This window comes from Anas platyrhynchos, chromosome 7, assembly GCF_047663525.1.
Source record: "Anas platyrhynchos isolate ZD024472 breed Pekin duck chromosome 7, IASCAAS_PekinDuck_T2T, whole genome shotgun sequence".
Classification (NCBI taxonomy): Eukaryota; Metazoa; Chordata; class Aves; order Anseriformes; family Anatidae; genus Anas; species Anas platyrhynchos.
Window position 1 is genome coordinate 6,744,669 of NC_092593.1, and position 17,641 is coordinate 6,762,309.

General features: G+C 45.8%; 1 protein-coding gene across 2 annotated transcripts; it reads right to left on the reverse strand.

The window, feature by feature from the left end:
- Nucleotides 1-185: 185 nt before the first annotated feature.
- LOC113844155 (carnosine N-methyltransferase 2) lies at nt 186-16,426 on the reverse strand. 2 transcript variants are annotated; one of them, XM_027461862.3, is made up of 9 exons: nt 16,277-16,426; nt 15,549-15,748; nt 13,422-13,483; nt 11,789-11,927; nt 9,913-9,965; nt 6,576-6,683; nt 6,343-6,473; nt 5,657-5,750; nt 186-4,638 (listed from the first exon to the last, which is right to left on the reverse strand). In XM_027461862.3, exons 2-9 carry the CDS (start codon nt 15,572-15,574, stop codon nt 4,283-4,285), a joined length of 969 nt encoding a protein of 322 aa, XP_027317663.1. In that variant the 5' UTR covers nt 15,575-15,748; nt 16,277-16,426; the 3' UTR covers nt 186-4,282. The 2 variants fall into 2 exon arrangements, with proteins under 2 accessions (XP_027317663.1, XP_027317664.1); XM_027461863.3 differs by lacking the exon at nt 13,422-13,483.
- Nucleotides 16,427-17,641: the final 1,215 nt, after the last annotated feature.

The following is a 17,641-nucleotide window of genomic DNA, read 5'->3' on the forward strand; positions in this document are numbered from 1 at the left end:
GTCCCATCACATAGGGGAAAGTTTGGGTGAGTAAGTTTTAGACTGAAGGTTATTGGCAGTTGAGTTGTTAGATTCTGCTGTGTTAACTATTTCTGCCTTGAATCACGGGGATTTCTTTCCTTCCCAAAATTCATAACCAGTATCTAAAATCAGAGAACAACCTGTAGTTGGTACTGAATAATGAAGAAGGTTTATCAGTTAAATGTATTAAATCTGTAGAAGTTTTCTGAGTTTCCTCAAAACCTTCCCCTTTTCCCAAGTAACAAGTGACATGATTTGCACAAGCACAACAAACCAAAGTCAACATTTATCTGTATGAAAACATCTACAAATCAAGTTCTCTCAGATTGTTTGTTCAGCACTAAAAGTGTATTAGCCCTTTTCCCAGAAATAATGAAATCAAAACATTTACCCTCTGGATGATTTAGGTACCTTATAAAGTAAAACCACTCTGAGCTAGGAAAGCATCGCAAAGTGTTCACTAAAGCAAAGGGCTTGGTCTTGTCCAAGTGAAGTCCATGGCATAGTGCCCATCGAGTTAAAGCCTAAAGAAAACAGCCATGGGAGCAATGAGCTCTAATCTTTAGTCCATAGTATCAGCTGTTTACAGACACATATGGAGTGATTAATACAATGCTAGAAAATGTTGACAAAGCAGTGGGGAGTTAGAGATAGCTCTGAAAATTTCCTTATCATATTTCTAAATGACCGGAGTTACAGTTCTTAAAATGTATGACAAAACACGTTTTCTCTCCAAACTTGCTGGCAGGTCTAACCAAAAGTGTCATCAGAGTATTGGGAGTTGACTGGTGGAAATGAAGCTCCTCTTCTGCTCTTCCTGGCTCCTTCTCAGGGATGGGAGCCCCAGTAGAGTCCGTCCATCTCACATGTTCTACAGACCCAAGATCTTCCCAGTTGTAGCTTGTGCTTTCTTGCACTCTTCTTTTTTTTTTTCTTTCTTTTTTTTTCTTTTTCATCTCCTCTCCTCTCCTCTCCTCTCCTCTCCTCTCCTCTCCTCTCCTCTCCTCTCCTCTCCTCTCCTCTCCTCTCCTCTCCTCTCCTCTCCTCTCCTCTCCTCTCCTCTCCTCTCCTCCTACCAAGAGCTCTCCCAGCTTAGTATTTCTGAGGAAGCAATAATAAATCCTGCTTGATTTCAGGACTGCTGAGGGGCTAATTACTGGGCATAAGCATCCCTTAGTGTCCCTGGGGTTTCCCATGTACAACCCAGTGGAATCTGCTCTACCACATCTAGATCCTGCTTCAGCTTTCTTCTCCCGGGGGGCTCCAGATCTAGCAACCTGAGCCTGAAATCTGCAGGGCTAAGCCTGGTGTCTCACTAAGCACTACTAACACAGACAATGTGTGGTTTGTGGCAATTGGACATCCTACCTTACAGCCATTCATTTCTGTGATGTATTTATTCATGAAGAATGCATGGAGTGCCCAAATAATTTATTCTTTCCTGATACAAACCTCAGTGATTTTTTCTAGGCAAATACTGAAGGAAAAAGAATTTCAACATCTGTACTTTTATATTTTGCTTCCTGGTTGAAGTTAGCTTTAATCTTTTCAATACATGCTCCAGTATTTTACTGAGCTTGTCAGTTTATTGGTGAGCTGCTATTACATTTTCCTGTTCCTACACTATTTTCATCCCCAGTAATATTCATGAGTAGAGAAGCCTTAATGTGCCTTATAAAGGCAAAAGTTTAGCCCCCAAGACTGAATACAGGCCAAGTAAAAAGCCAATTAACCTTCATTGGTAGTATAAAATAACTGCTTTCTCTCTTATTCCTGTACTATGCAAGGTGAGTAATGCTATGGCATTGAAATAGATGTTCTACTAACTTGAAATAAGGATAAAATCTGCAACTGTTCTATTTAGAAATAACACAGTCTGGGCTTTGTAGGCATTCCTTCCACCCCAGAGCACTCACGGCAGCTTGCTACGTGGTTATCCACAAGCTTGCTCCATCCACAGCTGGGCCAAGCTGTGCGGCTGAGGGAGCAGGCACTGACCTGAGGATGCACGGACCCAGCAAGGCGAGGGGAGCTAAGGCAGAGCGGTGTTATCCTGCCCGCCTGCTTGGCTCTGTTCCTCCAGCTCAGCATCTCAAACGTTTTCAGAGCCAGATCCGATCCGCCGGCTGCTGCAGCCCTCTCGTGGTCACCTCAAAGACCGACCTTCCGCGTGGGAAAACGGCATGTCTTAAACAGCACAAAAAATAGTTAATAAATAACGTATTAAAGCGAGAATAAATATATAAATAAATGGAATAGGCACTTAGGATAGTATTTCCTCCAGGTGTACATGCAGGGATGCTGTTAAATGACTTGCTGTTCAAGAATCAAAAGAAAAATTACAGCTAAAGCATTAGGCAGCAGTGTTTTAATGGGGTGCCCTGTTTCATCTCCCTGGGCTGGCACTGAACAGCCTGCTTTGAAGTGCTCATTTTCTTTGAGCGTTTGTGCATTGATTTACAAAGACATGAGTAAATTTTCATCTCACTGATTTTTTTCTGAGCATCTGCTTACTGGAAATGCATCTATCTGCTCGGGAAACTGCGTGGAGGAGTGAAAGCCTAAGTGCTGTTGGGCTGGGGAAAATCTGGGGGAACCTAGCAAATAGGTGGTTCTTTGGAGCTTGAAAAGCCAGCCTGATATTTGGCATATATATTTTTCTTTTAATTTACTAGGGAGAAACAGAGACATTACTAACACCTGGAAATAAAGCATGGGAATTAACAGTGGAAGGAGGACACAGGAGCGTTGCTGAGAGCCTGTCCACCAGGCCAGCCATTTACTCCCTGCCCAGTGCTGTAAGCAAGCAAAGGAGGCAGCTGTAGAATAAGAATGATATGGAACAAAATGGAAAGTTTGTGCATAGGTACAGGGTACTCCAGAGGAGGCTGTCCAGTTGGGATTGGTATTTCTTAAGCTGACAACAAAGAAAGAGCCAAATCAATAGTACTTACAGACGAGGATGCCATGGTCCTTCCAGAGATTATGTTATGCTACCATTTTCGTACTGCTTTCCACTTTGATCCTTTTTTCCTTTTTCCCTCCATACAGTAGTTTCAGAGGAAATGTCTCTGAAAAGCATGGGCCCACCACTTTCCGGTTTAAACATGAAAAATCAGCTTGTGGATATGAGCTCTGCACCTGCAGCTATTTCCCATCTGAGGTGATGCTTCTTGCCCTGACCCCTATTTGCAATGGGGCTGGCAGGACCGTGAGCCCCTTCTGCACATGTGCTCAGCCCATAGTCTGCCCAGCACCATGGCCCAAAATGCAGGGTGAGGTCCCCCTTTCCATCCAGCTGCCCTGGCAGCACCTCCTTCAGCCCTCTGAAAGGCTCAGAACCGTGCAGAAGTAGTCTCAACTTACCTGTGTGACCATCTTAAGCCCATGCATTGTATTTAAGTAATGTAGGTGCTGTGCTGCAGTCACCTATATGGGTAAAAAAATAGAAAAATGCAAAGTACCATTTTAACTAAACAGCCTCTTTGCTCTTCATTTTCTCTAAGCCCACATATACAGAGCAAGATGTGACATTCTTCGGTTTAAAGAGGCTTTTATTTTACATGGAGAAAAACAGTAGTAAGAAAGTAACAAAAGTAATACCTGCCTGAAAGAGCACAGGGCAAGTATTATCCTGTAATCCAGAGATTCTCCAAACAAAAAGGTGGAAAACTTTTTAAGACATGTCTATATGGCGAGACGCTGAGATGTTCAGGGTAGTAAATAGCTATGCTGATTTAAAAAATAATAATTTTGAAATAGCCTAGTGCAGAGCAGCGAGCAGCTCCAGTCAGGGTGCACTGAGGCACGTGTTTGGGGCAAAGCAGCGGGGACACCTTGGTGGTTTTGTCCAGGTGCAGTTGGAAGAAACGGGTGCATATGCAGCTGGCATGGGGGCTGCAGCCTTCTCCTGGCACTTAGTCGCATGGACATGCCTTTAGGTATGTAAACATGCCGTCTGTATGGAAAACTGGAAATCCAGTTGAGAGAGGATGCATACCATTAAAGAAAACACCCTCCATGCAGGCTTTTAGTGAGATGCAGCTCTTTGCTTTCTGGAACATGTTCTCCTAAGGTTGGACTAGATTTCCAGGGGGAAATCTTGGCCCTGTTGACCTCAATGGGACAAAGAGCTCATCCTTGATGTCGCAGGTTGCTCCAGACTGGGAGCAGGAGGCTGAGCCCCGCTTTCCTGCACACCCCCCTACAACCACCTCACCCAAAACCCACCCTGACTTGGCCTCTGCAGTTGGTCCAGACTCTAGGATTCAACTACGATCATACTCAGGTTGTTGCAGAAAATGACCCTCCCGTCCTTCTTGCTGCTGCATTCGGGCTGGCAGAGAGCCTCTTGCAGACGCCTCCGCAGTGCCGGCGGGGCCGTGCCCAGGAAATTTTTCGTCCCTGTCAGGAAATCCATCATTTGGCCTCCGGCTGGGTCCCCCTCGACAAAGCACTCGGTGATATCCCAGCCCGATGGGAACTCATGGACACGGTACTGGATGCCGAGCCTCCTCAAAACAGCTGTGATGCCGTCGGAGGTGATGTAGTGGCCGCTGTCGGTTGAAGGCAAGCAGTGCCTGTACTTCTTCCACAAGCTGGCCCACCCGCTGCTGTCTGCAGAGTGGGAGGAGAGGTCAGTCCTACAACGCCAAGGCAGCTCAACACCAGCCAGTGCAGAGACTGAATGGGGCTGAAATGCTCGCTGCTGGCACAGACCTTGCCAGGAGCAGTGGAAGGGCTTTCCCCTCACTTGAGTCCACTCATAAAGATGGGTAAAAACACGACCACCTGCAGCCCTCCCTCCAAAACTCTCCCGTTTCAGAGAAACTCCCAAGAGACCATCACCAGCATTGGGTTTGTAAGGACCAAGGAGTGCACACAACTATATCAGGGCACAGAGCCTGCACATGCACATTACTCCTTAAGTGCCTCTTTGATAGGATAGCACAGGCATTTTTATGCACTGAACCTCATTTTTAAGTGCACATCCAAAAGCATATACCTGAAAAAGTCTGTCCCAGCTAGCAAGAGAAACCAGCGTTCCAGCGGTGCTGGAGGGAGGTTTAATGTTGAACATGGGGGATTGTGTTTTGTCCACTATTCCATGAGCTGGGAACTCATGAATGGCACACTGGAAAAAACACTTTTTTTTTTTTAAATAAGTATGATGAGTTTATAAGTGCCTCTTTTTCAAACCCCACAGCTTTGGGCAGCTCCCCTTGCTTGGCCTGCTGGGTTTTTAGCCATTGCTGTGCAAAGCGCCCCAGAGCTCAGGCTGTCTTTGCATGGTGTTCATTTCACCATAAACAAGAACTGGCTTTCCTCCAGGAGTAGCCACACTTCTCTCTAGCCAGTAATTTCACAGCAGGAGGCTTCTACAAGGTACGTAGTCATTCATCTACTTTTCATGCAGGGAAGCAAGAGCACGCAGGTTATGTCTGTAGTCTCATCAGACATTGGGGTCCAAGAGACTAAGCCCATGGTTGCATGCTCCCTATATAATACATTTTTTTCACTTAATTGTGGTGGAATTACTGATACTGAAATCCTGAGGCAATTACTAGTAGCTCTCATACTTCACAGCCCTTCAAAATACCAGCAATGATGCCAAAAAATGAGACACCCCTCTTACCTGACAAAATTATGATCAGGAGTTTACCCTGGTGGTCGAGGCAGCTGTGGAAAAACTTGATGGTATTAGGAATATCTTCCACACGGTACAGCATCTGGAAGGGAGAGTTGCATGCAGCCGTTACTCCTCCTGTGTGGTGCAAGAGCCCTGCAAGGGTTTAGGCCCTCTCTATAGAGCTGGTGCTTTACACGACTTCCCCGTCGCTTCCCGCCCAGCGCCGCCCTTCAGGCCCAGCAGTGTTGTGGCTGCAAGATGTGTGCATCCCTTTAATCACTTTTTAGGCAAGTTCTTCACTATCTTTGCTGACTTCCCACGGCCGAGGCCCCTGTGTGAGAGTGCAGATACAGATAGAGATGTTCACTAATATTTCCATTCAACGCCATCCAAATTATTCTGATTAGGTCAAAAAACTTCAGCTTTTTGAAGTGGCAAAGCATAATTGTTGGTCTCTGTGTGATGTTTTACGTGTCTGTCCAACAGTCCTGTTTTATTACCCACCATACAGTTAAACCCGTGAAAACCAGAGACCAAAACCTGGGTGGATCAGGAATGAGGTTTAATATTTGTACAGCTGCTGCAGAAGCTGTTGTTTGCTGGAGAGCTGTGTTCATCCCCAGTCCCCCCAACATCCAGCAGAAGGTAGTGCTGAAATGTAATACTTCTATATTAAAAAAATACTTCCTTACCTGAATCATATGTATGAAGTCAAATTTCTTGTTTATGCATTTCTCTTTCACTTGTTGTTCATACTCTGAGGAAGTGAGCTGGTGCCAAATAAAGGAGACACCCTGCAGATCTGGAGCTTGATTAACTAGCTCTGTTTAAAAAGTAGAAGAAAAAAAAATGCAGAACAAATCATCATACAAATCAACGGTACTGGCTGTACCCCAGGCTGTGGAGGTGGCCCAAAGAGCCTCACCTTTGTAAGCAGCCACGTGCTGTGGGTTGGGCTCTACGATTTCGTTGTTAATAAGGACCCCTGGATGTGCAGCCTGCAGGATCCTGAGCATTTTCAAATCCTGTTCACCTATTCAATAAACACAAATTCATTATTAAAAAAAAAAAACACTTGAATGGTGATGAAAGGATGCCAGTGCACCTGCTGCTCGGAAATCCCCAAAGCAGAAGTGAGGCACTTTTTACCTTGCATGGTGGCATCTCAGACAGTAACAGCCTTATCACGATGTCTAACTGCTCGAGTTAACGTGCACTTAGAGATAAGACTAAGAACAAGGAAGAGATAAGCAACTGAGCAGAAACCTACTAATGGCAATACTCTGGGTCATGGGAGAAACAGGTTGAAATAATCAAAGATCAATGTTTAAAAAATAACAGGAATCATTAGTTTTCAAGAAAAACACAAAGTTAGCATGGGGACAGGGAGAGATTTGGCACAGCTGTGCAGCTTTGCCATTGGCACTGCCCCAGGGAGGTGGCAGCTGCCTTGCCACAGGTGTGACCCTGCTTGGAGCCCTGGGGGTCTGCAAAGGGTCTGCCCTCTCTGGAGCCAGGCCACATGGTGCCAGCTCTAGGAACACATTACCCGGTTGTTATTGTAGAGCCTCAAATATTCACTTATCTGTGGCTTCAGCATCATGTAGGTGCCCTGCATATTTAGCTCAGGAGGAGCAAGCTTCAGTCTGTCTTTCTGTCCTAGAAAATACCCAGCCCCTTTCGAGGTGATGCAGGTCACCCTTGCTCTCTATCAGAAAGGCTGTGATGCACCAAGTGTACAAAGCCCATCTGGTTTGTGTGGGACTATGGAATAAACAACAGAGGCGACAGCCTGCAGTGGATCTCTGCGAGGATCCTGTCTGTAGCTGATGGTGGAGCCTAAAAATAGTCCTGCCCACGAAAATGTCACACACAGAGGGCTTGACATGAGATACTGCATCTTCTCTAGCCTTTTAGTGGATGGACATGTTATGAGGAAAGCTGTCATCTTTGACAGGTGTTACATTAAACAGAACTCAAGGAGGGAAATACCAGCCATGCCAGCCACTGCACTGCCATCCAAGGAAGGACGTGTCTTTTGAAATTGGAGAAAGGTACCCAGCACCCCTGAGACACGTGGCAGGGGCAGTGCAGGGCTGGCCAGAGGCACAAGGAAAGAGGCTGAGGCTGCATCCATTGAAGGCAGTTTCATTGCTGGCACTGGTGTTACGGGTGAGCTGGGGCAGAGGAGTTCCTACTCTGAAACTCTGTGTTTTACTGTGTGTTTTTGCTGATGTACTGCCAAGGGCATTATCACCTGCTAATTCAAAGACTGGATTACAGAACTTTACAGAGTTAAAAACAAAACAGAACAAAAACATTAAAAAAAAATCACTTTTAAAATACCCCTTTGCTGCTGAAATGCACTTCTGCCACCATCAGAGGCTCCAGGGCATGGGGCAGCAATGCTCTGTGTGGGGAGCTCACATTTGGGAACCGCTAATTGCTGATGCTCCCCAGCCCAAGGCACTACCAGCTGGCCTTTAGGACTGTAAAATTGATTCAACCACTTGCTACAGGGATCTTCCTTGAATGAATGGTTACATAAAAATCTTTTTTTTTTTTTCCTTTTCTTTCTTTGCATGGTCACCGCCTTCCTACAGGTTGGATGCTTTTGTTGGTGGAGGCAGGTGGGAGCTGCTGGCTTGAATTTGAAGCAAAGATGCTGAAAACCTTGAAAGTCTGTGGGTAAGACAACAATTTCACATGCTCTGTGAGGTCAAACAGGACATTCCCAAGATCTCCCCACAAAAAAGAAAAGACAGGGCTCAGAAGGTGCAATAAAATGCAAAGATGGTCCCTGGGGATTCACCATTTGATGCTGCTCAGGTTTCCCCATCCCCAGGCTCACGTGCCTCCTGCAGAAAACCAGGGAAGCTGAGAGCAACAACCCTTCAGCACAAACCACATCAGGGCACTGCTGAAATGGGGGTGCAGCCCCACAGCAGCCACGTCCCATCCGATCACTCGTTGTGAGCTGACGGCCAAGGGAAGAAGGGCTGAATGAGCAAGCGTGGCCAGGATCAAGCAGCAGCCTTTTAGGATGCAGAGCGGGTCACAATCCCCATTAATAGTTCAGTCAACTAAACTGATTTCGGCCGTGTGAAACCAGAGTCCAAGCCCGAGAAGGTCAGGGATCACACATGACCTTTCGCTCGGTGCCACGCTGGCTCACTCCCGTGCAGCACGCACAAGTTCAGCTCAGGCAGCCTCGGCACGCTGCAGGGTGCGAGCCTGTGCCCCTGCCAGCCTGCCTTAGGGCTTTTCTTTCCCATTGAAACTTCTTCTGAAGAGGAAATAAGGAAAAACGAGGGCAGTGTAGAGGGTTCCCCTTTCCCTTGTGCTTTCTTGGAGTCAAACAGAGTATCGGTTTTACATTACTTAATGAGAACGGACTGTAATTGAGAACTGAATGATTCCTTCCTCCTCGCTCTCTTATATGCTCCAACATATTCCCAGCTGGAGAAAACAATCACTGCTATTTTCCTCTTACTCAGGAAAACAATCAAAACAAGTGAGAAAAAAAATCTTTCAATAGAAAGTATTAACACTTATAATTCAGTTGAAAATACTTTAAAACAAATTCAAAGTCTGACAAATCAAACTGCTATTTCTTTTCTCTATTTTGTATTTGCTCCCAGTTTCCCTAGGAGCAAAGCTGCGTGCTTTTTTTTTTATTATTTTTTTTCCCCTCCAAAAATGCATTTACAACAGCTTTAAGGTTATTTCTGCCAAAAGATTTTTCTTCTCTGGGGGAGGTGGAGGAAATACCATTTGCAGTAAAATGCCACTTGTCACCGGATAAAAACAATAATAACTTCTAAAAAGCACATCTTGAAGGAGCTGACCAAGCCCCCTGCTAATGGCTGTGGCCAGCCCATGTTCATCTCTGCTGGTTGAGCACCACCTGCAGCCAAACAAAGCCCAGCTTTCACCTCTGCAGACCCTGAAGGCAATGCACAATGTGGGGAGGTGCCTTTGGGTGGGAGACTCTAAGGCATGACCTTTGGGTGGAACAAATCCCAGGTGTCTGCAATTCCTTCCGATGAGGTTTGAAGGTGCTCTCCTACCTAACCTGGAGGACTCCTTGCTTTTAGATATATATAGTCAGGAGAAAGTCATCAAGAGGAAGGTATTTCCATGAAAAATACTGTTATTGATGCTTGAGTAATTCTCCCCATTGCCCAGAACCTGGGTAGAGCTTTCCCTTGCCCCCGGGGACCCCCACCCCCCAGCATCAGCTGTGCTGTTCAGCTCCTTACCTGTGCCGCTCCCCACGCCCAGAACATTTATCGTGGATTTTCCATTGCCGAGGCTGAAATTACAAGTACACGTTACTCAACCACACCGCGTCACACAACTCTGTGTTTTAATTCCAATATCCCAGATGCCATGTTGGTCCAGGAATTTTACTGATACATGCCACACGAATTGAGATGAAAATTCGAGCATCCCTGTGGAGCCCAGCTATAACTTATTTTTGGCAGGATCTGGCCTTGTGTAAGCAGGCTCATATTTTAAAAGTACAGTAGGCAGCAGGATATAGTGTTTCTGTTCCCTTGCCAGAGTTTTCTTCAAGCTGTGGCTGGCACCAGGCAAAACAACCTCAAGAAAACCTGGGGTGTGGGGTTCCCTTTGCAGGGAGTGAGGCTGTGCTTGGCCAGGGCTGTAGGGACAAAGTGAGCTGGGGTAAAACTCTTTGTCCTCAGGTGACAAGTCAGGTTTTCTGACATTGGCTATAAATGCTCAGAAAAAAATAAAAAGTTGGGCTATCCATGTGACTGTAAATATTCTCTTTTCAATATTCACTTTGGCTTGAAATTGGGAGCAAAGGCCAGAAACTTCAATAATTTTTACCTTAGAAAAACTACTTCAGATCCAAAAATAAAAAATAAAAATAAAAAATAAAAAATAAAAAATAAAAAATAAAAAATAAAAAATAAAAAATAAAAAATAAAAAATAAAATCATGAGGTTGTTGGCAGTGTATTTCATAATAGCCTGGCTCAAGGATGAGCTTCCTGGGATCAAGGCTGCTTGCTGCTCTACATGGAAGTACTTCATGGCCTTGTTCTGCCTCAGGCATGGCCTGCGCAGAGGGACAGTTTCCCGTATGAAATCTCAAGAGACACCACAGCAATGATTCAAAAGAGGGGACAGAGCTGGAAATCCTGGGGGCTGTGAGCAAGTCAGGGAGCCTTGGCTCTAGTGAGGGCTGGAGGTGTATTGTTCCAGGATTAAAGATGTCACGGGTGGAAGATGGAAGCTCAGACCAACCCCAAATTAGAATGCTACTAAACTGCAATGTTTTGTATTGGTCCAGCAAACAATATTGGTTAAAATTCACATAAAGAAATGCTGCGTTTAAATCTTCCCCAAACAATTTCTTTCTTTATTATTGCTTCTATTACTTTAGATAGCTAGCTAGAGAGACACAGACATAGATATAAGCATCCAAAGTTACCTGCATAAGCGTTTTTCTCAAAGGAGAATACAGTTTCTACAGCATCCAAAAATTATCCAGACTTGAAAGACTTTTCTTGTGGTTTGGATCTAGCCTGTTCTGAAACTATCTGCAGTCACACAGGCTTAATATGTTACATCAGTACTTCACAAAACTGATTATCATTTGGTACTTAAGCAATGCAAATCGACTTAGGATAGAAATAAGGAGGTCTTACGGGATTGAGAAAAGCAAGAATTAGTCACTAGAATAGAATTAGAGATGTGTTTCTGTTTGGACTGATGTGTGATGAAGTCCCAAAAGCAGGCATAGAGCACAAGAGGGAGCTTTCTTTTGAAGAAAAAAAAAAAAAAAGGAGGGGGAGAAAAAAAAATCCAAAAATCGTTAATCCTTTGAAAATCAGCTAATGAAAGCAGATGGACATGAAAATAGGGTCTTGATTCTTTCCCAAACATAAGCTGAGAAGCAACACAATGTATTAATTGAAATTACGTGTATACTTGAGACATTAAACTGAATATCCTAAAGACCACTATTAAGGGACTTAAAACTGAAAAGCGTTGAAAGTTCATTCACGCCCCAGAAAACCCTTAAACATGTTTGCTGACCCTTATGCACAGGTTGCCCTCCCCAGATAACAGATGGCTTTCACTTTTCGGTGGATGTGCTCCTTACCCTGCCATGATGCGAGGCATTTCTTCCTTGTTGAACTCATCCATGCACTGGTGCTCCGTCGAATGATCCAAAAATGACTTAAAGGCCTCTACGTACTCCTCAGCCGTGAGACTTCTCATGGAGGGGACCACATATAGCTCTTGAGAAACAAATATGAATTATATGTTAGTGACTTCAAGGCAAATAAAGGATCAAAACACTTACCTTGTGGAAGAAACCAAACCAAACCCAGCCCAACCCAACAGAAGCCAGAGATTCGGGAGGACACGGAGCCCAGGAGCCATCCATGCAAGTGGGCTCACGTGAAAACTTTCTGTCTGTTGACGCTAAAGGTGTGAAAAATATTCTTTGATGCCCCTTAACACCAGTATATTTTTTAAGTCACCATCAGTACCGCAGGTTGCCCTGAGGAAAATGGCCCCATTATTTCCTGAAGATGCTTAGCGGGATACGACTCGATTTGCGGAAAGGGAAGTGGCTGAAGTACTAAAGGCAAAGAATGAGAAGGCAATTGCTCAGCAAGTCTAGACCTGGAAGGGCTGTGGCTCTTGCACATGCTGGACAGCGTAAATGAAACCGCCAGCTGCTGGCACACTTGCTATTGGGGTGATGCAACACAAAAACGCACACCTGCAGCTGAAGCAAAAATAGTTAACGCCGTGCGCCTCATTTCCAGCTCTCGTTGGCGTGGGACAGCCGTGCTCTGCCGGGTAAGTGAATTCCCTGCTGGAAGTTTCAGCTCGTGGCCATGAGGGCAGATGGCAGCATTTCAGCTGAATGGGTTCATGCTCAAGTGCAGGCCACCAAGACTAAGATTTGCAGCTCTGAACAAAGGCCCAGGGCAACTCAAGAAGATGGAGGCAATTATTGCAAAAACACAGTTTCTTGCAGTCTCATCCTAACAACGGTGCTCCTGCCAGGGCACAAGCTCTGGCCAGCTGCTTGGGTCTGAGGAGCAATGCTAAGACTAGGACTTGAGGCTCACCAGAATTTGCCATTCAGCTGACTGCTGTCTGTGGGGACTACTGCAGACAGAAGACTGCAATAGGGATTTAGTGCTAGTGCCAGCCTCAACATCTGAGATGGGCGTTAAAAACGTAGTGTTCAGAAAGAAAAAACAGAACAACAACAACAAAAAACCAACACCAGCTTTTCCTCCTAAACAAAATTAGAATGAAGGACAGGATGGGATTCAGCAGAGCATCTTCATCCTCATTTTTGCCTTTTGAGGAGTTGCTTATTGAAATTCTGCTTTTAGTTGCTACTGATAAAAAGACTTTGTATGTGTCATACAGGACTGTGCAATCTTAACTGGACACCTATGCTCTTTCCAAAACCACATGTCCCTGACTGCTGTTTTTCTGCAAGGTATGAATGGTGATCCAATGTCTAGCCCTATTGGAGGAAAAGGTATCAATATCTAACCTCAGCACTTTGAACTATACCCTAGTGTATATCGGACATCCCCTGAACTGTATTCAGTGTAGTAGCCTGGTTTTTTTTTTATTTCTTGTTTGTTTTTTTAACAACTTCCAACTCTGTTTCCAAAACAAGATATATTTGTAGTGATAGCAAGTGGAGTGGGTAGTTTACTTTCATCTCCTTTTCGGTTTTTGATTTTTCTCCCAAATACCTGAATTATCGTGTGGAGCTGCCAGAATCTCTGCTTCAAAGTTCATGCTGGGGAACCTATTCCTGTAAGGAAAGTATAGCACTTCAGTTATTTGAAGAACCTGTACGCTTTTATGAAGCTGCATTTAAAAATGCAGAACAAAAGGAAGATACTCCAGGACAAATCGTCCTTGCTCAATAATCAATAGTGTCTGTGTTCTTTTACTACAATAAAGTCAGAACTTCTTGGTTAGCTGATCACCCAGAAGTGTCACCGATGGAGTGGCCACCTGCACCACTGCTTGTCTGAGATGTGCCGTGGAAGCTTTTTCTCCCTCTGAAGAATCATTAACCAGTCAATACGGTGGAAGGCATTAGATTAACTGATATTACACACTCTGTGAAGCCTTTAATCATGAATGGAGCAGAAGAAATAACAGTGAAATTAGGAAAAGGCTATAGTGAGCTTCAGCATCTGAAGTGCATTGATTGCCCCAATGTTTCAGTGTTTGTTTTGCTTTTGTTTTTTAACTTTAGTTTTCCCTGGATGCAAATGTTACTTGGGTGAATATTAGAAGGCATAGGATTCAAAGAGCAAAAGGCAAAGAAGTCATTGTACCATTACTATTTTCATTCAGGTATTGTTTTCATTCTTAATATAGGTTTTTGATTATTTTTTGTGCGTGTGAAGATTTCCAGCAATGAAGTCACATCTTCATTTTCCTATGATAATGTGCCACATCTATGAAATAGGGATGAGACACCATTTCAGGAAGGTATGAAATGAAATTGAAGACCTCGTTTCTACAAAGGAAGTTTTAACATGAAGCTACCTATGCAAAGTCATCTTCTACTTAGGAGTGATATTCTTGTATAAGCTCAGTTTAGCCATATTACTGCTCCCAAAGCTTTGTCATTACAAAATGCTTCATGACAAACAGTCTGCAAAAGCGGTAAGCAGCCCTCAACTCCCCTCTGCCAGGGAAAAGCTCTCACATGAGTAGGAAACAAGCCAGGAGGTGGGAAAGAAAAACGGGAGTCTTATAGTGGAGGCTTTGGACCACAAATACACAATGACTGTGCTAGCAGGTAGCATGGAAATGGGCATGTGCAAATAATGCACTGATTTGGTGAATGAAGAAGAAACTAAGGTGTCCCAGAGTACTTGGAGATGCTGGGGCAGTGCCAGAGTTCTTCAAGAACAGTCCATTTCATGAGTTCATGGCCAAAATCCTGTAGAAAGAGCTCCCCTGACTCCCAAGAGGCAGATCAAGGGTCTCAGTTCTACCATCTTGATCTCAAATCTCCCAGAAAAGGCCTTGCAAAAGTTCAGCAGTAATGAGCCTGAACTCAGCCTCCCTACATGAGCTCCAGCTTGGCTGCAGGCCAGTCCCTCAAATTTCCACTCAACCCTCTGACCTCATCCGTCTCTGCCTGTCAAAAGAGAGGACTCTTTTGCCCTCTCTGCTGGCTGAACCGTGCAAGATGGTTTTCAGAATAAATCTCCGACTAAAATGCTGAGAGGTGGCATGGTACCCCCTGCACGGAGATGGTCCGGGGACACGTACTCCATTTCTGACCGGTCAAATGTTTCCAGCCATCCCAGGAGACCTGCCAGGTGGCCTGGACAGACTGTGCAGCACAAGTATTCACCAAGAAGGATGATGCCAAGTTAATTCTTCCACTGAGGTTTTCGGTGTTTCTCCCCGGGCAGGATTTCTAAAACTGCTTAATTCTTCTTGCTGGTAAGGTGGAACAGCCTTGCTTATCACTGGGGATAAATGGACATTCTCCATTTTCTGGACATACAGATTAAAAATAGACTTGACTGTAACAATTTGGGCTGGAGCTGCCCATCCCATGGCTAGTCCAGGCCTCCGAAACCTACCGGGAGCACTGAGCACAGCAGCCAAAGGCTCCCTCTGGCAGCAGCGTGGGCAGAGGCACAAGGAGCCTCCTGCTCCTGCCTCCCTGGAGGCTGACTGAAACCCCAAACCACGAGCCCTGAATCTCTCTAATTCCACCACCACTAAACACAGAGAATCTCTCCACAAAGCCCCCATCCCTCCCAGGACATGAGCACACGTGCTTTCATTCCCAAATCACACATGTCCCCATGCACGGGGACACCCTTCCCAAACCCACATACCTCTTCATCTCGGGGGCTGGCTCCATGGCTGGGGCTGGAGTTGGGGTCTCTCCTCCGCCTGGCTGCACGTGTGTGGTGGCAGCACCGTGTGTGGGTGCCTGGATTCGGGTACCCTAGGTGAGCATTGCCACCGGTGTCCTGCTCTGCACCAGCCGCTCGCTCAGCCTGCGGGGACGCTGGCGGTGGCCTCTTGCCGGCACCTGTCAGGACAGACAGTGTCACTCGAGTGAAAATTGGAAACCCGAGCCCCGTGTGAGCAGTGACGTCCCCGGTGCCGTCCTCCCTCACAGGGGATGACAGGGGAAACGCTTTGGCAAGGAGCGGTGCTGTTTTTAAGGGGGAAAAAAGGGACAGACTGAGGCCTTTACAACCCCGGTGGAAGTGGCTGAGGGACATCAGCCTCTACCAAGCAGACCAAGCAGGGGCTATTTTATGCATTTTTTAATTTGCTTTGAACTCTGCCTCTCCTTCGTGCTGGCTGCCCCAGCCCTGCCGTGCCTCCCAATGCCAGCCCCAGAGAGGGGGCACAGGGCAGGAGCAGGGACATGGGGACATGGGGAGGGGATGCTGGGTGGCCAGGGGGGCTTGCTAAACCACAAGACCCTCTCCCTGAGCTAGTGGCAGAAGGCACATAAATCCTGCTCGCTTTCTCAGCGTTCACCCCAAAAGCCCTGCCTGCCCCACCCCGAGGCACTGCGCTCAGCAGGCCGGGCACCCCGCAGCCTTACCTGCCCGGAGCAACAGGGAACTGTGGAGAAACCTCCAGCGTCTGGGAGCTGCAGGGTGCTCAGAAAGCTCCCTGTGGGATCACTGGAGGCTAATCCTCCCCGTGCCCGCCCCATCACCCCCCTGCCCGCCGCCAAGCCGCCGGCATTAGCGCACAGCAGCGGCCTTTGTTCCACGGCACAGGGGACAAGGGCGCCTTGTGCACAGCCCTGCTGCACCGCCAGCCCTCAGAGGAGCCACAGCTTTGGGGGCTGGACCCTTGGCACGCTGTGCTTTTGGGTGTTTTGGCAAGCTCCTGACTAAATCCGTGCTGAACTGCGTGTTTCGTGCAAGTAGAAGGGTTGGGGTTTGGGCTCTGAGGGTTGCAGGGGGATAATGACTAAAGCTAAGGGCAGCCTGCTGGGGAAAAAAAAAAAAAAGGGCACTGTTTCCCTACAGGCTGCAGCCAGTGTGGGAGCTGCTGGCCCTGCAGGAATAGTTCAGCCACTGTTCCTTAGGATTTGATGTCACCCACAGTGTGCCATGCCCCTTCAGTGTCCCCTTCTCCATCTTCTTCAGATTCAATTGGGATGCAATGGGACAGGTGGCTGGGGATGCAGGGAGCATGGTTTGGGCACATCTGCCTCATGTGCCTGCTCCCGGTGCCCTTGCAGCTTGTGGATTCAGTTTGGGACTGACTGATGATAGAAAATAGGGTTTAGGTAATCTGTGCCTTGTTCCAATCCAGGTCAAGCACATACACCTGGATTGCACCGCTCCATAAAAAAAAATGCTGGGCAACAGCTCTACCCAGAAAAAAAAATAATAATAAAAAAAAATCCTTTTTTAAATCCCAGTTTTCCATGCCCTCTTGCTTCCCAAACATTTCCACCTGGGACTTTTTGATATTCTGCTGTTGCTGTTATTGTTTAGAACCGTGAAGATTTAAAAAAGAATAAATCATAATCTGGCCAATTTTGCTTTGGTGAGTACATGGAATTTCAATGAATTTATCTTCTAACATTTGGCAGCGATCAGCTTTTAGGATGATGAATGTCAGGAAGGCTCTCAGCATTTTTACAGAGCTCCTCGTGGTATTTTTAGCCTATTTTTAAAAATCTCTTAACTCTGTTTGGAACAATTGATTAAGGTCCATGTAAATGTAGCTTTTATTTTATTACGAGAAGAGCTCTTTTCTTCCTTAGCAGTTTTTTGTTTTGTTTTGTTTCGTTTTTTAATAGAAGTGTTTTCATCAGGTAGATATTTTCTGTTTTCTGGACAAAATTTCTAAGGTAAACCCGTCAGTTTTTGTACCTAAGTTTTTGTACACATTATTCTACATTATGCAAGATCTGGTGCAGAGTAAGATAACTAGCAATTCTGTAGTT